The sequence below is a fragment of the Pelodiscus sinensis genome, chromosome 7, assembly GCF_049634645.1.
Source record: "Pelodiscus sinensis isolate JC-2024 chromosome 7, ASM4963464v1, whole genome shotgun sequence".
Taxonomy (NCBI): domain Eukaryota; kingdom Metazoa; phylum Chordata; order Testudines; family Trionychidae; genus Pelodiscus; species Pelodiscus sinensis.
This window is the reverse complement of record NC_134717.1, coordinates 63,435,813-63,458,851: the sequence shown is the minus strand read 5'-3', so window position 1 is coordinate 63,458,851 and position 23,039 is coordinate 63,435,813. Positions and strand designations below refer to the sequence as shown.

The 23,039-nt window shown below is 48.2% G+C and overlaps 1 protein-coding gene across 1 annotated transcript in view; it reads right to left on the bottom strand.

Moving 5' to 3' along the window:
- Positions 1 to 242: 242 nt before the first annotated feature.
- TRPM8 (transient receptor potential cation channel subfamily M member 8) overlaps positions 243 to 23,039 on the bottom strand; it is a 37,985-nt gene continuing 15,188 nt past the window's right edge. Inside the window, exons 13-24 of the mRNA XM_075934061.1 lie at positions 21,973 to 22,102; positions 21,441 to 21,586; positions 20,107 to 20,219; positions 18,270 to 18,486; positions 14,992 to 15,083; positions 12,686 to 12,827; positions 11,495 to 11,666; positions 10,614 to 10,791; positions 4,481 to 4,671; positions 3,828 to 3,927; positions 2,240 to 2,273; positions 243 to 943 (exon numbers count right to left, since the gene is read on the bottom strand). Of these exons, the coding sequence (XP_075790176.1) occupies positions 893 to 943; positions 2,240 to 2,273; positions 3,828 to 3,927; positions 4,481 to 4,671; positions 10,614 to 10,791; positions 11,495 to 11,666; positions 12,686 to 12,827; positions 14,992 to 15,083; positions 18,270 to 18,486; positions 20,107 to 20,219; positions 21,441 to 21,586; positions 21,973 to 22,102 (1,566 nt within the window). The 3' untranslated portion in view covers positions 243 to 892. The remainder of the gene's footprint in view (positions 944 to 2,239; positions 2,274 to 3,827; positions 3,928 to 4,480; positions 4,672 to 10,613; positions 10,792 to 11,494; positions 11,667 to 12,685; positions 12,828 to 14,991; positions 15,084 to 18,269; positions 18,487 to 20,106; positions 20,220 to 21,440; positions 21,587 to 21,972; positions 22,103 to 23,039) is intronic.

The following is a 23,039-nucleotide window of genomic DNA, read 5'->3' as shown; positions in this document are numbered from 1 at the left end:
ACTCCATGTTTTGTTAGTCTTTAAGGTGCTGCTAGACTATTCATGGTTTTTCAAGTTTTTCAAGTTACAGACTAACATGGCTCTCTCTCTGAAGCTTTTGTACAAATGAGTTTAGCTAAAGAAACACAGAAAGTGTTATAGGGGTAACAACAGTAATCAACACTATTTGGCTTAGGAAAATAGCTTGTTTCTCTTTCCCACCCTGAAATGAGGCAAGACGCCAGAGTGAACTTATGATTTAATGTATATGCTCAGAAAGGTACATTTGTTACACTACTCACAGCTACATCCAGCATGACACACGGGGAGCACGGCTGGTACCGGATCCACAGAGCAGAACATGAGCAACAATCACAATGGAAAAGAGGCACAATTTCCACAGTCACGGCAGACACCAATGAAAATTCATTTCTACAAAGCAGATTTATGCTAGCCCGTAAGCACCCAGTGCAACTGTCGTTGACGTCTTCAGAAGAAGAACTTTCATTGTGTTTGTGCAGCTCCTACCACAGAAGGGACCTCAGCTGGGACTTCTAGTATAAATAATACATACATTGGGACAGCCTGGTGCTTTTAAGCCAACGAGGGACCAAAACAAGGCAATTTTGATGGGGTTTAAAAGATTTAAAAAATGATCATCTGGAAATTAAAGAGGGCGATGGTATATCCTTGGATTTAATCCAGAATGACCAAGTGAGATAGGGCTGAGCATTCCCTTTTTAATGCTGATGTTATACACAGACACATCAGTAACCAGCGTCGAATGGAACCCTTCCTTTTTAACAGACAGATGCATTGAAGCCCAGAGAGGCAGATTAGATCCTCTCTTTTTTGTGAGTCGATAAAGGAGCGTGCATGGCTGCGGTTTGCCTCCTCTGCTTTCAAGCTGCCTTCATTTCAGTTTGTTAGCAATCTCCTTCAGAAGGCCTTTCAGATCATTCAGCTAACAACAAAAACAAAAACAAAACAAATAAAAATTCGTGTTACTCTGAAGTCAGCCTAGCTTATTCCAAAGGCAGTTGATAATTAACAGAGGGATGTCTGAGGCCAATTAGTAGGGAGTCCTTTAAAATGCCCTGGAATGGCTGTAAAACAGTGACAAAAGTGCCCATGGCACCCTCGCGTTAAGCACCTGTTCCTTTGGTTATCCTCGGAATGCCAGCTGTTAGTGACTGAGAAATAGCCAACTATTTGTATCGGCTAGACCAGTGTTTCTCAACCTTTTTTTTTTATAAAGTACCCCTTAAAAATTATAAGTACCCCCGTACCTACAGTTTTCAGACACACATTTGTTTAAACAACTTAATCGTAGCCAGGCGGGCGATGAAATTTTGGGGTGTAAAAAGTACAAAAATAATAAAGCGCTGTAAAACTTACAACAAAAATTCAATTTTCTCCAAATTGCAGTTGTGTTGACTTACCCCCCAGACTTCTCTCGAGTACCCCTCATACCACTGGTTGAGAAACACTGGACTAGACAAACTCAGCTGTGCTGACAAACAATTCAGGGAAACGGCCCTAGTGCACAATAGAAGTGCCTTTATTTCAGTATTTTATTTCTTGTATTTTCCTTTATATACATTTATTGATTGTGGGTTTTTTTTAATTGTAAGCCGCCTCGAATATTTTAAATAGAGAGGCGGGGTAAAAATATTTGAAATAAATAAATAAAATTAATAAATAAGTGCCTCTTCAAACATTGCCCCAGGACAGACCATTTGGAAGGACACCATCCATGTACTCAGCATCCTGAGGCCTAACAAACAGCTATTTCACAGATTTAACAAGCAGGCATCACGAAGCCAGTGGACTGCAAATGACTCGGAATCTGCCTTTGCTTTCGAGGTGGGAGCCTGGAGCTGGTCCCTGGAGTTTGGTGGAAACCAGTCGGCAGGAAAGGCTGCCCTGTTTTCACACCTGGCTCCCACTGTGGCTTCTCTCACTTGCAGGGCTCAGAACGTGTCTGCTCTTTCGTGCCTCAGTGCAACAAGACAACTCCTAGCACCTGAGCAACCTCCGGTGAGTCTCGTAACCTTGCCAGATGTCTGTGCCCCATGCTATGTTTTCTGCCTAAGGCACAGTGCCTTCACACAGCTCCCAATATAGGATAAATACAACCCTAAGGAAATTATATCTGACTACCAGTCAGTGTAAACGGAGCTTAAATAAAGAGGTCCCCTATCTATTCATGTCATATCAGATAAACACATATTCTCCAGACCAATCAAAACCCAAGTACCTTCACATCCAGTTGTCTAAATCGATGTACCATCCTGCGAAGAGACAAAAAAACCCACCAAAATGAATCTTGCGAGACTAAAAATTCAGCTAGTGACTAACATCTTCCTCTTGCTTCAGTGTCAAACTGTGCAACAGAACGTTGCATGAAATGAATGTATGGCCGAACATCTAGTCATATAGGAGTACCCAAAATGTGGACCTAGGAAAACAATGGCTGTTGGATCCTAAAATGATCTTCTGCTCTGGATGCACATCGTTGAAGGTTAATGAGAAAGCGGATATTGACTGCAGGTGTTATTGTCTGGGAACATATACAGCTCCCATTCATCTTTCCGGGAGGAGACAAGTTATTATGGCTGGGTGCACCTGCTATTGATTATAACAAATGTAACTCGGTGTATAAATTACTGGCACTTGGCAATCCCCTTTGTCTTAAAATGTGGCCACCCATGAATATATCTAGCTTGTAACTCAATGTTGAGCAGCATGTGGGAAGACTTATGCATTTAAGGATGGAACGTTCACAACAGGAAAGTTGCATGTCTTAGAATCACTGAAACCCTCTACCCAAAGTTAGAACAATAAGTCCCATGGCACCTTATAGACTAAGAGATTTATTGGAGCATAAGCTTTCATGGGCAAAGACCCACTTCATCAGCTGCATGTCACAAAGTGGGTCTTTGCCCACGAAAGCTTATGTTCCAATAAATCTGTTAGTTTATAAGATGCCACAAGACTTCTCGTTGTTCTTGCAGATCCAGACTAACACGGCTACCCCTCTGGTACTTGTACCCAAGGTTACTAGCTTTTCAGTGACCAAATTGGAAATGAGGAATACCTAGATTCTCTTAGAGGGTTGCTACAAAATCCCTGTATGTTCCGTGGCATTTTCAATGAAGTTGCATGTGTGTTCTTCATGGCAGCTAGGTACCTAAATATCTTTCAAAAATCTGGCCAGTACCTTCTGATAACTTTGTTCTCTGATTCTGGTCTGTGAACATTTTTCTTCTTGGCAGTTTGTCTGACTCAGCTGTTGCTCTAAAAATGTGTAGCTGGATCCTGAAGGAGCTCAGAGGCTAGTCAGCCAAATGTCAGGATTTGACAAAGTTTGTGGATCCGCCCTTAGTCTGTAATTCTCCTTTCAAGTCCCAACTAAAAATGGGAGACCCCAATCTAATCTATGTAAAAATTTAAAACTATCCTACCTAGTTCTTAAATAGCCCATGTCATTAATGAATCTTAAAGCATTTTGAAAAAAGGAGGAAAATCTAATTAGCCCCATTTGACAGATGGGAACATAGAGGCAGAGAGAGGTGATTTGCCCAAGTTCACTCAAGCAAGCTAATGGAAGACATTTTTGGTATGCAGTTGTACATAAATACATCTATTCATGAAAATGGATTATAAAAATCTCCAATATGTTACTTGAGGCAGAATGAGTAAGCTGATTTTTGGCTGATTTTATTAATATATCGGTGTATAAGCATACTTTCTTAACGTAAAAAGGATTTTCTGAATAAAAAATAAAAAGTTTGCAGAAGTGAATTTTAGTCTAAGAGCAGAAGGTAAAGAAAAAACAGACATACTCCTCTGATGAGTCATTTGCTTTGGAATTGGTTTTGACAAGGTAATTTTCTTTCATGACAGCTTCCCATGCAAGCGTCTCATTGTCCTCATTTTTTGAACCTGAGAAATACAAAAAGGCATTAGACTAACTCAATTTGCCTGTGCCGTTTTGAAATGTGAAAGGGTCTGACGGCAAGTCGGGGCACCAGAGCTGGCGGAATTTCTTTCTCTGCAGATAGCAAATTAGCAGCTAGCTTGTAAACAGAACATCGTGTCTTTTATGGCATGGTCGTGGCAGGGGCCAGACTAACAGGGTTTGTATTAGAAAGAGGAATTGATGCACATTTCCACTCGGAATGGTCACAGCATTTGAGGTTTAGAAGCATTCACCTATGGAGAGGTGTGTAATAAAGTCTGGCTTCAGGCAAACGTCGCACGTGGGAGTAACACTGGATGACAATTTGGGGAACCTTACAATTTTGACACATGGGCCAAAACTCAGTTGGACCTGCTAAGGATACTGGTTGTCAAGCTGTCCCGTTCTAGCAATGGCACCGAGAGCAGTACAAGTGGTGGGAAGCAGTACCTACAAAGAGAATGAGTGTGGGGACAAAGGTCCCGCTCCTCCAAGAACCCAGGCAAGGGGTAGAAACAACACACAAATCCCACTTACAACAGATGGAGGGCTCTTTGCATTGTTTTTCACAGCAGCATTGAAAGCATTTCTTCAGCACCATGTAGATGTAGGCAAAGATGACGAAAGGAAATGGAATAGTCAAACGGCTGCCGTACTCCTGAACCAAGAAGTAGCGCTGAAACTTCCACACCTGGTCGTTGTTTTCTTGTACGGATCCAACAGTGTAACTAAGGGGCAGATTGAAAAATAAACGGCTGTGCGTCTAAGGCAGTGGTCACCCACCAGTAGATCCAGGGGCGGCCTGTGAGACTAGACAAACTAGGCAGCTGCCTAGGGCGCTGCCGGCCTGGGCGCCTGATGATGATGACACAGGGTGCCGGGGCGCCCGATGAGGACATCATGGCCATTGACGGCTGTGCAGGCAGGGACGCCGATCGCGTCTTCCGCCTGGGGCGCCAGCTGCCGCAGCCGGCCTCAGGCCGCTCCTGAGTAGATCGGGATCTACTGGTAGATCTTGGAGCCTCTGACAGGTGATCCTGGCTGGTTTGGCCAAGAGGCTGTCAAGTGCCAGCACTTCATCTGCCCCTTCCCCCCACTACTGTGCACCTCCTGCCCCTCCTCCGCTTCCTCCCCACCCGGAATCTCCTGCTTGCGGTGCAGGGGAGGGAAGGGAGAGGAGGGCGCTGATGTCAGGGTGCCCCCCTCCCACCCTGTATTCTATCTCCACAGAACAGAGGGAGGCACAACAAAGCTTGGGACGGAGGGAGTTTGCTGGCTGCTTTTGAGAGTGGTGTCAGGCCAGGGCAGGGGGGAGCCTGCCTTAGCCCCACTGCACCCCTACCCAGGAGCCACCGGAGGTAAGCAGTGCCCAGCTGGAGCTAGCTCCAATTCCCTGCCCCAGTCATGAACCCCCCCCCCTGCACCCCAATCTCCTGCCCCAGGCTCAGCTCAGAGCCCCTCTCACTCCAAATCCCTTAGCCCAAGACCAGATCCTGTGCCTAAACCTTCTGCCCCTGCCTGGTGAAAGGGAGCAAGAATGTGGGTGGGAGGGAGGACAAAGTGAGCAGGGGCAGGGCTTTGGAGAAGGAGCACAAAGGCAGGCAGGCAAAGGTACTTGGGTTCGAGGTAGGTCCTGGATTGCACTTAAATTCAGAAAGTGATCTCGGGCTTAAATAGGTGGGAGACCCCTGGTCTAAGGGTACCACTTGGGCTACGTCTAGACTGGCATGATTTTCCGCAAATGCTTTTAACGGAAAAGTTTTCCGTTAAAAGCATTTTCGGAAAAGCACGTCTAGATTGGCAGGATGCTTTTCCGCAAAAGCACTTTTTGCGGAAAAGCGTCCGTGGCCAATCTGGACGCGGTTTTCCGCAAAAAAGCCCCGATTGCCATTTTTGCCATCGGGGCTTTTTTGCGGAAAACAAATCTGAGCTGTCTACACTGGCCCTTTTGCGCAAAAGTTTTGTGCAAAAGGACTTTTGCCCAAATGGGAGCAGCATAGTATTTCCGCAAGAACACTGGCAATCTTACATGAGATCGTCAGTGGTTTTGCGGAAATTCAAGCGGCCAGTGTAGACAGCTGGCAAGTTTTTCCGGAAAAGCGGCTGATTTTCCGGAAAAACTGGCCAGTCTAGACACAGCCTTGGTGTTTAATATCCAGTAAATATTTTCATTTGAGCCAACCAACAGAGGTTTTCTGATTAGCACGGGTGAGGAATTGGTTTTGCATAATTTCAAAGTCACACAAACATCCTGGCTGTGTCTAGACTGGCAAGTTTTTCCGGAAAAACTTGCCAGCTGTCTACACTGGCTGCTTGAATTTCCAAAAGAACACTGATAATCTCATGTAAGAAATCAGTGCTTCTTGCAGAAATACTATGTTGCTCCCGTTCGGGCAAAAGGGCCAGTGTAGACAGCTCAGATTTGTTTTGCACAAAAAAGCCCCGATCGCGAAAATGGCAATTGGGGCTTTTTTGCACAAAAGCGTGTCTAGATTGGCCACGGATACTTTTGCGCAAAAGCATCCATGCCAATCTAGACGCTCTTTTCCGCAAATGCTTTTAACGGAGAAGCTTTTCCGTTAAAAGCATTTGCGGAAAATCATGCCAGTCTAGACGTAGCCCCTGGGTTTCAAAGTTTGACTCTAGTTTGGAGAGGCTGGAAAATGGAGGAAGAAGTGGAGCAGAGGAAAGTAATTAGTGAAAGACTAATGACAGATTAAATGACCCACAGGCGTGGGCCGGTCTTGAGGGGATATTCTTCTAGTTCTGCAAACACATCATGGCTGCCCTATAGCTAGACAATGTCTTGCATGAATAATATTTGCCAACTCAGACAGTTTTGTGCAAAGCAAAACAATAGGCTGTTTGCAAAGCCAGAACCACACCAGAGTTTCTTGTTAGGAGCAGTAATTTAGGACCCCAAACCATGGACAAGAACTAGCTGTTATAGAAACAAAATAAAACAATGGTGCCTTCCCCAAACCTTTCCCTACCATTGTTACAGGACAAATGTGATCGTTCAAAATGTCTCTTTCAAGAGCTCTTAATAGGATTTTCAGAAGGTTAAGCTACACTACAGGAATCTTAACACCTCTCTAATCTAGTGTGAAATATCCTTTGGTTTCCAGCTCTCTAAAAAAAAAAAAATCCTTAAATTTGCAGACAAAATATTTATTTTCCTTGAACAGAGGAAATCACTCTTGATGCATTTTAATTGAATTGGAGCTCTCTGTAACACGGTGGGCCTCACCGTTTTGGGACAACCCCCGCTGGTGACTCTGGGAATTAGCTCTTCCACAGGGTGTCACAGCAGCTGTTACCTGTTTTCCTCCACCTCTGTGTACTAGGACCCACATCCTTCCCATCCTCCCACCTGGGTACTGCCCTACAGCAGTGCCCCCGCACTCCGGAGTCCTCCCCCACTGGGAACCCCCAACCCCTCATGCCCACCTTGCCTCAGTGACCCACGGCCAGTCTTCACCTAGCCCCTGCCTCGGAGCAAACTGCAGCCTGACATGGCCGCTCATCATAGGCAAGAGGGTGTGGACCCTGCTGCCTTCTCCTGCCCTGGCTGTGTCGCTTAGTACCCTCAGGCCTTCCTCCAGGCCTTGCAGCCTGGGAGCTTCCTGGCCAGAGTCTCCCCAGCCCTGCCTGCCTTTCCCCAGCCCTGCTCTACGTCAGGAAGTCTCTAGCTTCCCTGGCAGCCAGGTCCCTCCTGCTCCACCACTGGAGCAAGAGTGAGTCTGTCTCCGCCCCACCAGGAGCATCCGTGCCAATCTAGACGCGCTTTTGCGCAAAAAAGCCACGATCGTCATTTTAGCCATTGGGGCTTTTTTGCACAAAACAGTACTGTGCTGTCTACACTGGCCCTCTTGCACAAATGATTTGCGCAAGAGGGCTTTTGCCCGAACGGGAGCAGCACAGTATTTCCGCAAGAAGCACTGATTTCAGACAGTAGGAAGTCAGTGTTCTTGCAGAAATTCAAGCAGCCAGTGTAGACAGCTGGCAAGTTTTTCCGCAAAAGCAGCTGATTTTGCGGAAAAACTTGCCAGTCTAGACACAGCCAATCAGTTTTCTTTTGGCCCAATCCTCCAATTTCTCTAGGTCACTCTGGACCCTCTCTCTGCCCTCCAGGGTAGCTACCTCTCCATCCATGAATGCGCTCAGAGAGCAAACCATCCCACCATCCAGAGCATTACTGGAGGTGTTGAACAAAACTTGCTCCAGGACAGACCCCTGGGGGCACTTTGCCTGGTCTCATTCTGATTTGTTTGCAAAGTGAAAACAAATAGAGCTAGTAAGTCACATGCCCCTTCCATCAATAGGTGTGACTGTGCTTTGCTTGCGGCTCCTTGACATGTTTTACACATGGATCGACACCCAGCCTGGTGCAGGACCCCGACTGGACCCAACACAGCTCACAAGGCGGCAGCCGGACCCACACTCGCCACCTCCCAGAGTCCATGCAGACAAATCGGCTTTCTGGTGGGAGTTGAGGGCCAACATACTCGGACCAGATTTCCCAGACTTTCCTTTTCTGACTTGCTCGGGCCCATTCTGATGCTAACCAAAGCAGTTCACCCGTTCCTAAAACAGTTGATCCTTTCTCACTCCGTCAGCAAGACTCGCTACTCCACGGATTTGGGATACAGTCAGGAACGACTGAGAGCACATTTCAGATGTCAGACTTGTCAGCCTGGCCAGCCGAGCATTCCCCCAGAAGGGAGCATCACTGCCGTAATGCTAAACACATGGGTAACTCCCCTGGAATATAAAAAGCCATTCCTATCTCCTTAGAGGAACCCTCTTGACTTCTTCCATTCATCCACAGACGACACCGCACGGAGCTTGGGCTACAAGTCAGGGAGACAAATAGCAGGACCGAGAAGACACCGGTGCGCTGAATGTCGGCTACAAATCATGCACCCAGGCAGCAAGTCTGCATCTGATTGAGTCGTGAAAAGAGTGTGTCAAGCAAGAAGTTGTCCATCTGCTCTGGTGCATTGTATTAACTGCACGATCAGCGAGGGAAAGTTTGCGGTTACAGAAATGTTGGTCCAGATTCCAAGCCCCTCTAAGCTGCAGGGGTTTGAATCCAGGCCAGGGAGATGGGGAGCAGCCACAGTTGCTGGCTGCAAACCTGATTCGGGAACCAGAATCCAGCCTAAAGGTGGGGGGAGGGTCCCTCGAGTTTTGGAAGTTTATCGCCGCTGAGGTCACATATTTTAATTTTGGGAAGGATGGAGAGAAAACTTTTTAAACAGCACCCACGTGCCGTAGGCACTTACCCATCTATAGACCCTCCAATGCCCACATGGTCATAGGGCGTAAATTCCAGCAGTCAGCAACAATACTCTGGGCGGATTAAAGGACTCCTGCCCTTTGGCAGAAGGGAGTTCTAAGGTGAAATTATTCAAAAGCACCTCTCCGATAGGGGGAAGGGATGAAGAGTCATTTAAAGTTGTCAGCGCAATCAAGGTCGTTAATCATCCACGATTACTGCTTCCGGCCCCTGGGGCAGGACCCCAGAGCGAACTTCCTTTGGCAAGCAGCTGGCCTGCGCTTTCATTTTCAAGCCAGGAAAGCCCCTGGCTTGAGCAGCGGATGGGAAGGGGTCGGAGGTTCAGACCCAGCAGAAAAACACCTGAGCAAATCTCAGACACGCCGGATCAGTTTTACAGACATTGCAATTGCCACTGCACCTGGAGCTGTAAAAGCCGGGGGCAACCAGGCTCCACTAGCAATGCGACACAAAACGCATCATCAGCATGTCAGGGAATGTGGCAGCAAGAGGCTGGCCAGTTTCTGCCTGTAAAAAGTTCAATCGTTGGATAGGAGGGCGCCACCAATGCAGAAATGACAAGGAGTCCTGTAGCACCTGAGGGTATGTCTACACTAGCTCGGTAGTTCGAGCTAGGTAGGCAAATAAGGGCAACCAGAGTTGCAAATGAAGCCCGGGATTTAAATATCCCGGGCTTCATTTGCATCTTCCCGGGCGCCGCCATTTTTAAATCCCCCTTAGTCCGAACTCCGTGCCCGCGGCTACACGCGGCACAGAGTAGGTAGTTTGAATTAGGATCTCTAATTCGAACTACCAGTACACCTCCTAATTCGAACTACCTACTCCATGCCGCGTGTAGCCGCGGGCATGGAGTTTGGACTAAGGGGGTTTAAAAATCCCGGGCTTCATTTGCAACTCCGGTTGCCCTCATTTGCCTACCTAGCTCGAACTACTGAGCTAGTGTAGACATACCCTTAGAGACTAACAGATGTATTGGAGCATAAGCTTTCATGGGCAAAGACCCACTTCGTCAGATGCACGCAGTGGGTCTTTGCCCACGAAAGCTTATGCTCCAATATATCTGTTAGTCTGTAAGGTGCTACAGGACTCCTTGTCGCTTTTGCAGATCCAGACTAACACGGCGACTCCTCTGATACTTGACACCAATGCAGAAAGATTCCCTGGTGGCAAAGAGCAGCACTGATGATGGAAAGAGCCATCCAACCCCCAGACCCCAGGTCTCTGGTGTTTTCTGGGGAGGGTTAAATCAGCTTTTCACTCCTTAGGGGACTTTCTACGAGGAAGTCCCCTCGTGAACCCGGGTCCCCCCTGTGTGGCCGTCCTGCAGACTGCACGGATCAGCGCAGAGCCCCGCACCCTGGTACCTACCCGAACATGGCCACCAGCAGGTTCACCAGGAGGATGTTGGTGGAGAGCATGTAGATGCAGACCAGGGGGATGGTGATCCACTCCGGGAAGCGGGGGTGGTTGTTGGCATCCAGCTCTACGCACAGAGGCTTAGACTCGTTCCCCGAGAAGGTGCAGCGATCGAAATTGTACGTGGTGCCTGGGGCAAGAGGAGACAGGAGTGAGCTGGTGGGAGCCGTGGGAAGAAGCCCTTTTGCTCCCCGAGGCGCTCCCGGGACAAAGGCCAGGGGCCTGCCCGGCGGGGGTCTGATTGCAGTGAGTATGCAGGGGCTGTCCCAGATACCTGCAGAAAAGGGAAGTGGGACAGGGAGGTCAGCCTGGAGCAGGGCTGGGTCTGGTGAAGTGCTCGGTGCCAGAGGGGAGGGGAAGGAGGGCTCCTCTAACAGGGCCCCGTTTTCAGAGGGCTGATGAAGCACATCCCTCTAAGGTCTCCAGTCCCACCCCCAGTTATCCAACTACTTGGCCCCAGCCATAAACAATGTTCCCTCTACATTTTTCCATCCATGTGCGGAATAAATTTTGTTGTGTGCACCAAGCCAGCAGCATAGAAATACATGCTGCTGGCTGTGATCCCGCTAATGAGCGGGGCGGTACGTGAATCGCTCCTGGGCACTTACAGGGAAGACTGGCCACTAGTAGTCTATCCTCCTTTCACACTGGCTTGGGCACTCATGATGGGTCAGATCCAGCCAGCAGACCTGCCTCCCTGCCCAGCCTCCCTTGAGTCAGCAGGGCTCAGGGCAGACCTGGGTCCAAGGCAGGACCTGGCCCTAAGAGACACTGGGGGCTCCCTAGCTGAGCCCTTCCCTTGCTCAGGGGAGGTAGACCCAGGAGACAGCTACCGTCAATGTCATCAGGGTACTGGCCAAACATGGCCAGGTATGGCTCGTAGATCACCGATCGGAAGATCCACTCCCACCGATGCTCGTTCTTCCGCAGGATGCCCTGCCTGGCCACGCCGAAGGCCACCATCCACACCCCGAAGAGGAACAGGAAGAAGAAGACATCGATCAGCTAGGGTAGGAAGGTACCAAGAGAAACAGTTCAGCGTATCATCCGCATTCCTGCAGCAAGTCACCCTGCAGAGTACTCAGGCGCTTGTTCCCAGGACTTGAACAGTAGGTTGGGGCCAGATGTGTAAGGCCTGTCACTCGGCAACACGGTACAGCCACGTTTTCAGATGGCTTCCATCCAGACGTGGAGGTTACACCCGAGTTTAAGTGGTTATAAAATCCTAATCCAAAGCCTAATGAGATCAATGGAAAAATCCCATTGGTTTTGGATCAGACCCCCAAAATCTACATTGCTGGCCATGTCTATTGGCCAAACCAGAAAGTCTCTGTGACAAAGCATAAATGCACACAAATCAGATACCAGGAATGGTAACACACACACACATGTAGGGGAACATTGTAACCGGCCTGGTCACTCAATCATGGATTTAAAAGGAGCTATTCTTCTACAAAGAAATTTCATTACCCAGTTACAGAGAGAGTCTGCAGAACTGGAATTCATTTATAAATTTGACATTGTTACTCTGGGCTTGAATAAAAACATTAACTGGTTAATGCACTACAAAGCCAATTTCTCCTGCCTTTAACATCTGCATTTTCACATAAGCTATAAACGGGACACATCCAACCCACTTAATTAGTCTTAAACACAGGTCCTACAGCTGACAAGTAATTGCTTTTGCTGTTATATATCTTTTGGATTCTGTTATTTCCACTTCAACTCACCTGATGAAGTGGGTTTTGCCCCCGAAAGCTCATGATCCTATTTATTTTGGTTTGTCTCTATGGTGCGCCAGGACCACTCATTGTTTTTAAAGATACAGAATAACACAGCTACCCCTCTGAGTCTCTGTACTAACTACACAAGTCCCTCTTCAATCTCAATTAAACCCTGTTTTGAGGACTTTTGTTGGGCTCGGGCCCCACACTAGCCCTCTGTATAGGGGGAATTTCACTCGAAGAAGAACAGCTTGTCACATCGTGTATTTAGAATGTTATGGATGATTGATCGTGTCTTACCATCCTCTGCAGCATAATGATTTTTGGTCCTAGATTCCTGCTCACTGTGAAAATGTGGATCAGCCTCAGAGTAAAAATGATGTAGTCTAGGCAAAAAATGACTCGCCCAGAGTACCAGGAGCTCTCATTGGAGGAATGGAGCCTGGGGAAGAAAAATAAGTGCAGTGAAACCTGGGCTAAAGTTATGTCAGAAACATGTGGAAACGGCTGAGAACCTGGGTAAGCGCGTGCTTACTTAGTTACCCACTTTATAGTCTTTGAGAAAGAGTTGGCAGTCTCTTCGGTCCTCTAAGCAGAAGTGCAACACCACTTTGTACAGTGCTTTCATTCCTTTCATCCCCCCACCCAAATATACCAGCAACTTACTAGTGCATTATGGCAGCGTAACATCAATAACTGAGTTACAATTGACCAAATACATGAACAAGGTCTATTGCAGGATGTATGAATTCATTTCTGCGTCACAGAATCCAGTCTGTGCACGTGAGCAGAGCTCTATTGTGAAATGTGTAGCAATGACCGCGGCCCTTTGAAAACACACCTAAAGGCTGGCTGCATTATAGCCAGTGAGAGTAGGAGTCAGATAATCCTGGGAAGAAAAACCAGCAGCTTCCTCCAAACCTCCCTGCTCACCCCGTGACCAAGGACAGACATCTGAATTCTGCGCTGGAACATGCGGGTCCATTCCCATTCTAGCCTCTTGCTCCGCTTTTCTGGGGCTGCCAAAGATACAACTAAGGACACTCTACGCAACACAGCTTTTAAAGTTGGGTAGCGTGAAGGCTGTTTGTTGGCATTTTTACCAACCACACAAATCTTTACAAGTGAGCCAGTGGCATTTGCTTTGCTGGCAGGAGAACCCTTTGGGTATGTCTACACTACATGGCTCCATCGACGGAGCCATGTAGATGAGCTTTGTAGACATAGCAAAGTGAAGCGGCGATGTAAATAATCGTCGCTTCATTTACATCAAAATGGCTGCCACGCTGTGCTGATCAGCTGTTTGTCAGCTCAGCACGGTAATCTGGACGCTCGGTGGTCGACATCAAAAGACTTTGTCAACCGTCCCGTTATGCCTCGTAGGATGAGGTTTACCGGGGCGGTCGACAAAGGCTTTTGATGTTGACCGCCGAGCGTCCAGACTACCGCGCTGAGCCGACAAACAAGCTGATTGGCACAGCGCGGCAGCCATTTGGATGTAAGTGAAGTGGCGATTATTTAAATCGCCGCTTCATTTTGCTATGTCTACAAAGCTCATCTACATGGCTCCATCGACGGAGCCATGTAGTGTAGACATACCCTTTGTCCTGCCTACAAAATACTGTTTAACCTAGTACTTGCCGTGCAAACCATCAGCTGATACACGGCTTTCAGGCATTCCTGGGTTGGGCCACGTTCACACAGGCAATCCATAAAGCGTCGCACCCCATGGCCTGTTATCAGAGCCATCCAGTTCCTCTCAGACGTTAATTGGGTTTCTGGCTCTTTGAACAAGGCCAGCCAGGATGAAGGAGCAGTACCAGATGGAACTAGATACATCTGCTCAGGCCTTGCAAAAACTGACTAAAACAGAGATGGTTCCAACCAACGGCGCCTTACCTCAGAGTCCCCTAACATTGTGGAGAGGAGGGTGGGAGGGTTGGGCTTGTGTGAACACCGAGACGCTGGTTCAGAGCCAGGTTCCGTTTTACTCCAACGGGCAGTTTGAAGGTAGAGAGTTGGAGGGAAAATTCTGGTTCTGTCTCTCGTCCCCCCCACCAAAGCTGCCCTCTTGATCAAACCGGCCTCTTGAAAGGCTGTAACTCATTAGTAGCAGCTGCTTCTGCCACCCATTAGTTCTCCTGAAGTCAGGACACCGGAGGTATCTCCACTGAGCATGCCTGAGGGCTCATGGTGCCCAGCCAGCTCTGTGTAAGTCTGCCAGACCATACCCGGTATTCCCTGTAACTGGATCGCACTGTGCTGCAGGCCTTCCTGAAATCCAGGAAAGCCTCCTCTGAGTCCAGACAACATGGGGTTGTGGAACTCTGACTGGAGCAGCACCCAAACCAAACTTCTGTGGGCTCGTTAATCATTATCTGAGCAGGAGGAAAGTGCCTAGAACAAGTTCTCCTCAGCCTACGAGATGTTCTGCAGAACCAGCCTTTGTGCCTAGGAAGCAAAATCCATGACTGTAGGGAACACAGGACATTTGGTCGTGAGCGCAAGTGACGTTGTTCATCTTGCGTCAGCCAGACACACACCGTACCAGTAGCTGGCACTGAGGGGAACCATGGCGACGTGCCTTGAGACTGAACTCTGCTCACCTGAATATGATCCCGGCTATGAAGTAAAAGATTCCAAGCGTATCCATGATGTTCCACGGATCTAAGAAATATTTATTCCCATTCATGTACCACTAGAAAGGGAAAAGAGCAGAGAATTGTCACCACAGCACGCTGGCAGCACTCATTACTCCCACTGTCTGCCCCGCTCCACTGCCACGACCCGCTTTGGGTACCTTACTCTATGAGTGCCTTCAGGAGCTGCACGTGGAGTAAGGCCCTATCACAGTAAAAGTACACACATGGAGTAAGGCCCTACTCACAGTAAGCACACATAGGGTGTGTCTAAACTACATGGCTCCGTTGATGGAGCCATGTAGATTAGGCTGATCGGCAGAGGGAAATGAAGCCGCGATTTAAATAATCGTGGCTTCATTTAAATTTAAATGGCTGCCGCGCTCAGCCGACAAACTGCTGATCAGCTGTTTGTCGGCTCAGTGTGCTAGTCTAGACGCTCCCCTGCCGACATGAAAGCCCTTTATCGACCTCCCCGGTAAACCTCATCCTACGAGGCATAACGGGTAGGTCGATAAAGGGCTTTCAGGTCGGCGCGGGAGCGTCCAAGTAGCGCGCTGAGCTGACAAACAGCTGATCAGCTGTTTATCGGCTCAGCGCGGCAGCCATTTAAATTTAAATGAAGCCGCGATTATTTAAATCGTGGCTTCATTTCCCTCTGCCGATCAGCTTAATCTACATAGCTCCATCGTTGAGCACCAATAAGATAACACAGCAATCTTCAACTGCGACCCCTCACTTCTTGTCCAGCCAAGACATTGCTCACTCCTGGAATCCCACCTCTCCCAACTGCTCCTAGGGGAAGTACCTGCTAACTGATTACTAAATATTACTAGATCAGGGGTGTTTTTTCCATAACATTCTCCAAAGGAACACTTGAATATTTACCTGTAGGTATTTTCAACCAAGGATGCACCTGAAAGCCAGTCTCAAATGTAACTTTGACTCCACCCAGCTCTGAATTTCATGGACAGGGGTCATTACTTTGGGGTCCACATTGGGCCTGAAATGGGGCAGGGCTCTGGATTCTAGATCCTGGCCACTCTGGAGAGAAGTACTATATGATCAATTGAAAACGAGATTTCCGCCATTTTGATCGATTCTCATCAACCAGCTCACAAGCACCCAGCAATAACAAATCTCCTCCCAACCTTTAGTTCTGATTCAGCTTGGAACCTCAGGCTCCATGCTAAGGGTACTTCTAGCCTCTGTATCAATCCCAAAGGAAATGCAATAAAAGCATCAGATCAGCTCAAACTTCAACACCGCGATCTGGTAAAAGGCATCTTCAGTCGTTATAAAGAATTGCCATGGACTGAGAGTTAGTTGCAGATTTCACAATCCTTTAAACGTATTTTAAAGTTAGTCTGTGAAGGACCCCGATTTCTAATTCTGATACAAGTATTCGGCTGTGTTTCTGAAGTGGAATGGTGGCATCTAGTGGTGGGTTGAACTAATTCCAGGGTTGCTTTTCCCCAAAGTATCCCATGTGAAATAGCCCATTCTGGACTTCTTGGAGCATTTTTAACTTCTACAAAGACACTCATTTTTCAATTGATCATTAACGATCAAGAACTCAAATACTTCTGAATGTTTGGAGTCTGACCAATCACTGGTTGCATCTCAGCCGCTGGGGAGCAGCGAATAGCTACTCAATTCTCCCTGCATTTGAAAGCAAACCAGTGCGGCTGTTTACAGCATGACAAAGGAGCAAATCATGCTTTGGCAGTAGCTGTCATTTTCCATAGGATCAGAAGCGGGGTTAATAATGCACCACGGCTACACAGATGTTTAGACAAGAATTTGCACGGCTGTTGGAGCCAGATGGGTCCCGGGAGATGAGAAAGACAAGGTGGGCGAGGGAATATCTTTGATCGGCTCAGCTCCTGCTGGTGGGAGAGAGAAGGTTTCAAGCTACACTGAGCTGAAGAACAGCTGTTCTCTGTCACGGGAAAGTTTGTCTCTAGTCCAATCAAAGATATTGCGTTAGGCCCAGCTGGATTGTGTGACCATCCAACCCCTTTGGCCTGCACTTTCTGAACCGGGAGTTGCTGATCACTCTTTCACTAAGCTGTTGCAGTTGAGAATGGCCGGCCACCTGCATCACGCTGCCAGGGTTGTAGCTGGATGTACACAGGAGGCTCAAGGAGGGGCCCAGAGAGGCCAGGAACCCTGATCAGGAAAAGCCACACAAGACAAGAATCATTTCGCCATGGAGGATTTCACGGTAGCAGATACGTATAATCTTTCCCCTTTGTCCCCTGTATTGGCCCGTCTGTATTGCCAAAGGCGCAGCCATATTTAGCTGATATCGGATATCTCTTTTTCCTGGAAAATTTAGTAGCAGGATTTCAGCCATGCTGGGCATGGGGGCGGGTTCACCTTGCCATGCTCTTTATGCAGGTAGCCATGTGTCGGCACTTGTCCTCTGGCCGCATGGCTCACAAGGGACTCACGCCTGCACGGAGCAACTAATAACCTAAGCACCAACTTCTCTCAGCCACAGACAAGTTGTGATTTCCACGACCTCCTCACCACTCTGAAGAACTCCCGTTACTACATCTGTTCTCACCTTAAAAGACAGCCATGTCTCCTATGCCCTCTTTGTGTGGCTGGTGCTGGGCCCCGGGACCTGGATATTCAAAAGCACCCAGGATTCCCGGCTGCCTCCTCTACTGCAGCCATGATGGTGGCTGGACCTCAGGCCCTTTAAATACCTTTAAGTCTCTAGCTCCGCCCCTTCCATCCAAGACCCCGCCCCTTCCTGGGGCATGGAGCTGCCCCTCCCCCTACCTTGCCTGGGAACCCAGCGAATCTGCCAGCCCTCCTTGGTTTCTCTCATTCTTGAAATGACACATACCCACGAGAGCTGCGTCAGTTTGTCAAAGCATTCTAGAGCATGATGGCACATTTTCCATTTCAAATGTAATCTAAATGGCTCAGGTTGACCATTCACATCACGGGGCTCTGAGAGACCGAATGGCAAGATCCTTAGAAGGTATTTAGGTGCCTAAATACTACTGAAAGGCACCTAAATACCTCAGAAGATGTGAGTCACGGACTAACACATACAGCACAGCTCAGTGCGTTCCCCTCAACACACACGGGCACAGCTACTGCCAGCTTCAGCAGGAGTCGTGCATCACATAACCCTCAAGCGGATCTCCATTTCTTTCTGCGCCTAGCAGGGGAGGAGGAAGCATCCGCCTGGACACGGGCCACTTTGGGTCCCCAGCGTTGCGTACTTGTCTCACTTCGTCACAAAACAGGATGAAGACCAGAACGTAGAGGATGAGCTCCAGCAGGGTGGGTTCCCTCTGGAAATCCATCAGCAGGACGTAGGCGAACAGCAGCAGGAAAACGATGTAGAAGATGACATTCCAAGAGAAGACCACGAAAGGGGAGGTGAAGAACGAGGCATAGTACAACAAGAGCTTCTTGCTCCTCTCCACGGGCTTTTTTCTAGATAAATAAAGGATCATCTCAAACACACACCCCTCAAGACTTGTGAAATTAAACGAGTCACCATGCAAATGTGCAAAAGTGCTTTCATAGAATCATAAGACTGGAAGGGTCCACAAGAGGTCCTCAAGTCCAGAGTCCCACTCATAGCAAGACTAAGTATTATCTAGATGGGTGTTTCTCAACCTTTTTTAATAAAGTACCTCTTTTTAAAAAAATTATAAATACTCCCAGTACCTACAGTTTTCAGACACACAAAATTTTTTTTTTCATTGCAACACATTTGTTTAAACAACTTAATTGTAGCCGAGCAGGCAATGAAATTTTTGGGTGTAAAAAGTACAAAAATAATAAAGCGCTGTAAAACTTAAAACAAAAATTCAGTTTTCTCCAAATTTCAGTTGTGTTGACGTACCCCTCAGACTTCTCTCAAGTAGCCCTAAGGGGACTCGTACTACTGGTTGAGAAACACTGATCTAGACCATCCCTGATAGCTGTTTATCCAATCTGTTCTTAGTCATCTTCACTGATGGAGATTTCACATCTTCCCTAGGCAATTTATTCCAGTGCTTACCCATCCTGGTGCAATTTTCTTAGCAATTGGCTGAACAAAAGGTAGGACTGAGTGGACTTGTAGGCTTTAAAGTTTTATATTGTTTTGTTTTTGAATGCTGTTATATAACAACAAAAAATCTGCATTTGTAAGTTGCACTTTCATGATAAAGAGATTGTACCACAGTGCTTGTATGAGGTACACTGAAAAATACTATTTCTTTTGTTCATTATTTTACCATTTTAAAAACAATAATATTAAGTGAGAAGTGAACACTTTGGGTACGTCTAAACTACATGGCTCTGTCGATGGAGCCATGTAGATTTGTTTGTTTGGCAAAGTCAAATGAAGCCGCGATTTAAATGATCGCGGCTTCATTTAAATTTACATGGCTGCCACGCTGAGCCGACAAACAGCTGATCAGCTGTTTGTCCGCTCAGCGCGCTAGTCTGGACGCTCCCCTGCCGACATCAAAGCCCTTTGTCGGCAGCCCCGGTAAACCTCATCCCACGAGGAATAACGGGGCTGCCGACAAAGGGCTTTGATGTCGGCAGGGGAGTATCCAGACTAGCGCGCTGAGCGGACAAACAGCTGATCAGCTGTTTGTTGGCTCAGCGCGGCAGCCATGTAAATTTAAATGAAGCCACGATCATTTAAATCGAGGTTTCATTTGCCTTTGCCTATGTGTCTAATCTACATGCCTCTGGCGACAGAGGCATGTAGTCTAGACACAGCCTTTGTGCCCTGTGTTGTAATAGAAATCAATCTATTTGAAACTGTAGAAAAACATCCAAAATATTTGCTTAATTTCTAGTGACATTCTATTGTTTAACATTTTTTATTGGCAATTACACTAATCACACTAACTGGGATTAATCAACAGCCCTATATTTCATTGCTCCTATGCTGGAACAAGAACAATAATTCTTATTTTAAAAGGCTGTTTAAAATACGTTCATTGTTTGAGGCACTCAGACACTATAATGATTTGAGCCAGATACTAGCCCCTAAGCAGGTAATGTTGACATGCTTCCTTTCTGTTTTTCTACCAGTGAGAACTCTGTTACCTGAAGGAGATGAAACCACAGCCGATTAAAGGGAAAAGGAAGAGACACAATAGAATCTTCCAGTTCTTGGTGTCCCTCGAGATCTCTCCATACCACTGTTTGGAAAGGAAATTCTAGAGCAAAGAGGAGGAAGATTCATCCAGGTTTTACTGAAGCTGGGAAGCACAGAAAGCAGAACTGTAAAATGCATTTGCTGTTTAAAGCCCAACAATTTCTATGGAACGAGATTCAGTTATTGAATTTCCTTAGCACTGGAGGTCTTGGGAGCTGCAGAACTACTGAGCTATTGAGGTCAAGAGAAAGGAAGGACCACTACGCAATCTCACCTCTCCATGCTGGCCCATTAGCTAGCATCTCCAGAAGATGGGAGGAGGAGGATCAAGTGGCGATACTTCCAAAAGTTTTTGAGGTAGGAGAAGCAGTTGGTTTGACTTACCTGAGGAAGCCTTAGGTTAGGAGATGCACTGGGAGTAAAAATCTCAGCCAGCCTCCATCAATAGGCCTTCTATGAACCCCAGCTGTAAATTCAAACTTCCTTCTGCTGGCATAACGCCTGGGGTGAATCACCCGTCCCATCCCTGCATCATTCAATGCCCACTTTGCACATTCCTGTTTCAACTGCAACCCTCTACTTGGGGTGAGGGCATGGCCCACAGGTGAACCCACAGCTTGGGGAAGCTAGCCCTGCCCCCTCAGCCCTGCCTCTTCTGCCAGAGGTCCTGTCCCTTCCATGCCCATGGGAGCCCTCCTCCCATGGCTGTTGCTGGCCCTGCCCCAGTGTAGTGCCCCAAGTGCCGGAGAGGACAGCCAGGTGACCTAGCCCCAGCTGCCCCTGTTGGCCTGAACCCTGACTATGAAGGCTCCCCACATGTAGCCAAGCCAACCCCCAGCCTGCCTGCCTGCCCCAGGCCCTGCCATGGCAACAGCAGGCCGGAGGGGCCTGGACTCCAGTGGAGCCTGGGCGGGGCCACATGAGGCAGATTGGGACAGCAACGCCTCCCCTTGCCTGCGACACCCCCCGCCCACGAGCGAGGTCATCAGAGAACCGGTTCTACAGCGTGTTCCTTTGAGGAGCACAACCACATTGGCTGAAGCAATTCATAGCTGTAAAGGGGGGCAGAGTTCACCCCACCGTGGGGTCCCTCTCGGAAGCGCCCGGCTTCCAAACAGTAAGTGCCTCAGCCATTGTATTGCTTTAGATAGATGAATTGTTTGGAAAAACCCAGCCACGACCATTAAAAAGGAAGCGAATGCAACATTTCCCTAGCAAGCGGGAGTGTCGGGCAGGGGCGTGGTTCTTCTCTTTTGGAAGAAACAGAATGAGTCTGCGTTACCTGCACTCCTGGCTGGGCAATGAACTGCTGATCTTTTGCTTCCACAGCCAGCTCCAGGCAATTGCTCCCGCCCCAGGCTTCACAGGGATAGGTCAGCAGCTGTTCTGCCAGCTCTTCGTCACTGCTGTAGCACTCCGAGAACAGCTCTGCAGGAGAGACAGTCCCACCAGGGCAGAAAGGAGAAGAGAAAGCCTGGGTCACACGCGCACCTCTTCGCTCTCTCCACATCTCTGGCCTCGGTTCGCTCACAGCGGCAGAGATCGGGAGGCTGGAACTCTTGAGACAAAGGTTTGTGCTGAGACTTTAACTCAGCCATTTTGTACATTCTGTATCTACTTTAGACTTGAGAGTGTCTGTCTGTCTGTCTGTTCAAGAGCGCCTGCTAAATGGTAAGAGCTAGGACCCCCAAATTCGGTAGGCGCTAAACCATCAAGGTTAGGGTTTAGTTGTGCCAGGACAATGGGATGTGCCTGGAATGGGATTGGAAGCTGCTAATCACCACGCTTCCGAGCCTGCTGATCTGGGTGCTTACCTACTGCTCTTGTCTCGTATTCATTCGCCAGCTCCTCAGACTCCCCAGCAGCATTGATGTCGTTCTTCACTTTGGCCAGGCTTTTCAGGAGTTTACTGGCCCCGAGGGCTGCCAACGTGCAGCCCCTCGTCTGCAAAGAGACAGAGAACCAGGAAGTCACAGGAGCACTTGGCAAGACACGGCCAGCGCCATTCTTCTCCGCCATCGGCTCAGAGCACCAAGAGCCCTCTGTACGCGGAGAGCACGTGGCCCATTGCTTACTGACCCACTGGCTTCCTCCTGCACCCCGTTATGGGCCTGCTTTGTCTTTCTGGCATGGTTTGCTTATTTTGGACATTGATTAAAGGCTGGTGAATAGGGTGACAATGTCAGCAGTAGAAGACCCAAATCCACAAAACAAAGCATAGTCCAGCTACCCCATGCAGGACCATCATGTCATGCTGTTACTGAGCACATCCAGGCTCAAGAGGACTCGTTTTGTCTCCGTCATTAAAATGGCCTTTGCACGCTCTCCAAGGTGTCATGAATTTAGACACAAGTGGTGGAGTCCGACGCGCAGAATGTTCTCTACAGTCCCACAATGCAACATGCTCACCCGGACCCCTGCTGAACCTGCTGGCCAGGCATGGCCCCAGGCACCTGCAATAGCAGATTGGGTGCCTGACTTAGGAGGGTGAAAATGATCAGAAGTGTCCACTCAATTCCACGTGCCGCCGGTTTCAAGTGTCTAGTCGGATCTCCACAAATTCAGGAACTTCTGAACTGGAGAAAATTTCAGCCTGTGGCCACTCAGGTTTTGGTGTTTCAGGGCATGCCCACGCTGCAATAAAAGAGGCACAGCCTGGCCGAAGCTAACTCATATCAGCTGACTTCGATTTTTGGGCCTTGGGCCCCAGGGCTACAAATCATAGCACAGACATTCAAGCAGAGGCCCCCGGAAGCCCCGGACAGGGATAGACCTCAGAGCCTGGCTTCAGCCCGGATCAAACATCGACGCTGCCATTTTTAGCCTACAAGCCTGCGTCAAGTGATCCGGGCTCTGACGCCCAGTGCAGCAGGGTTTCTGT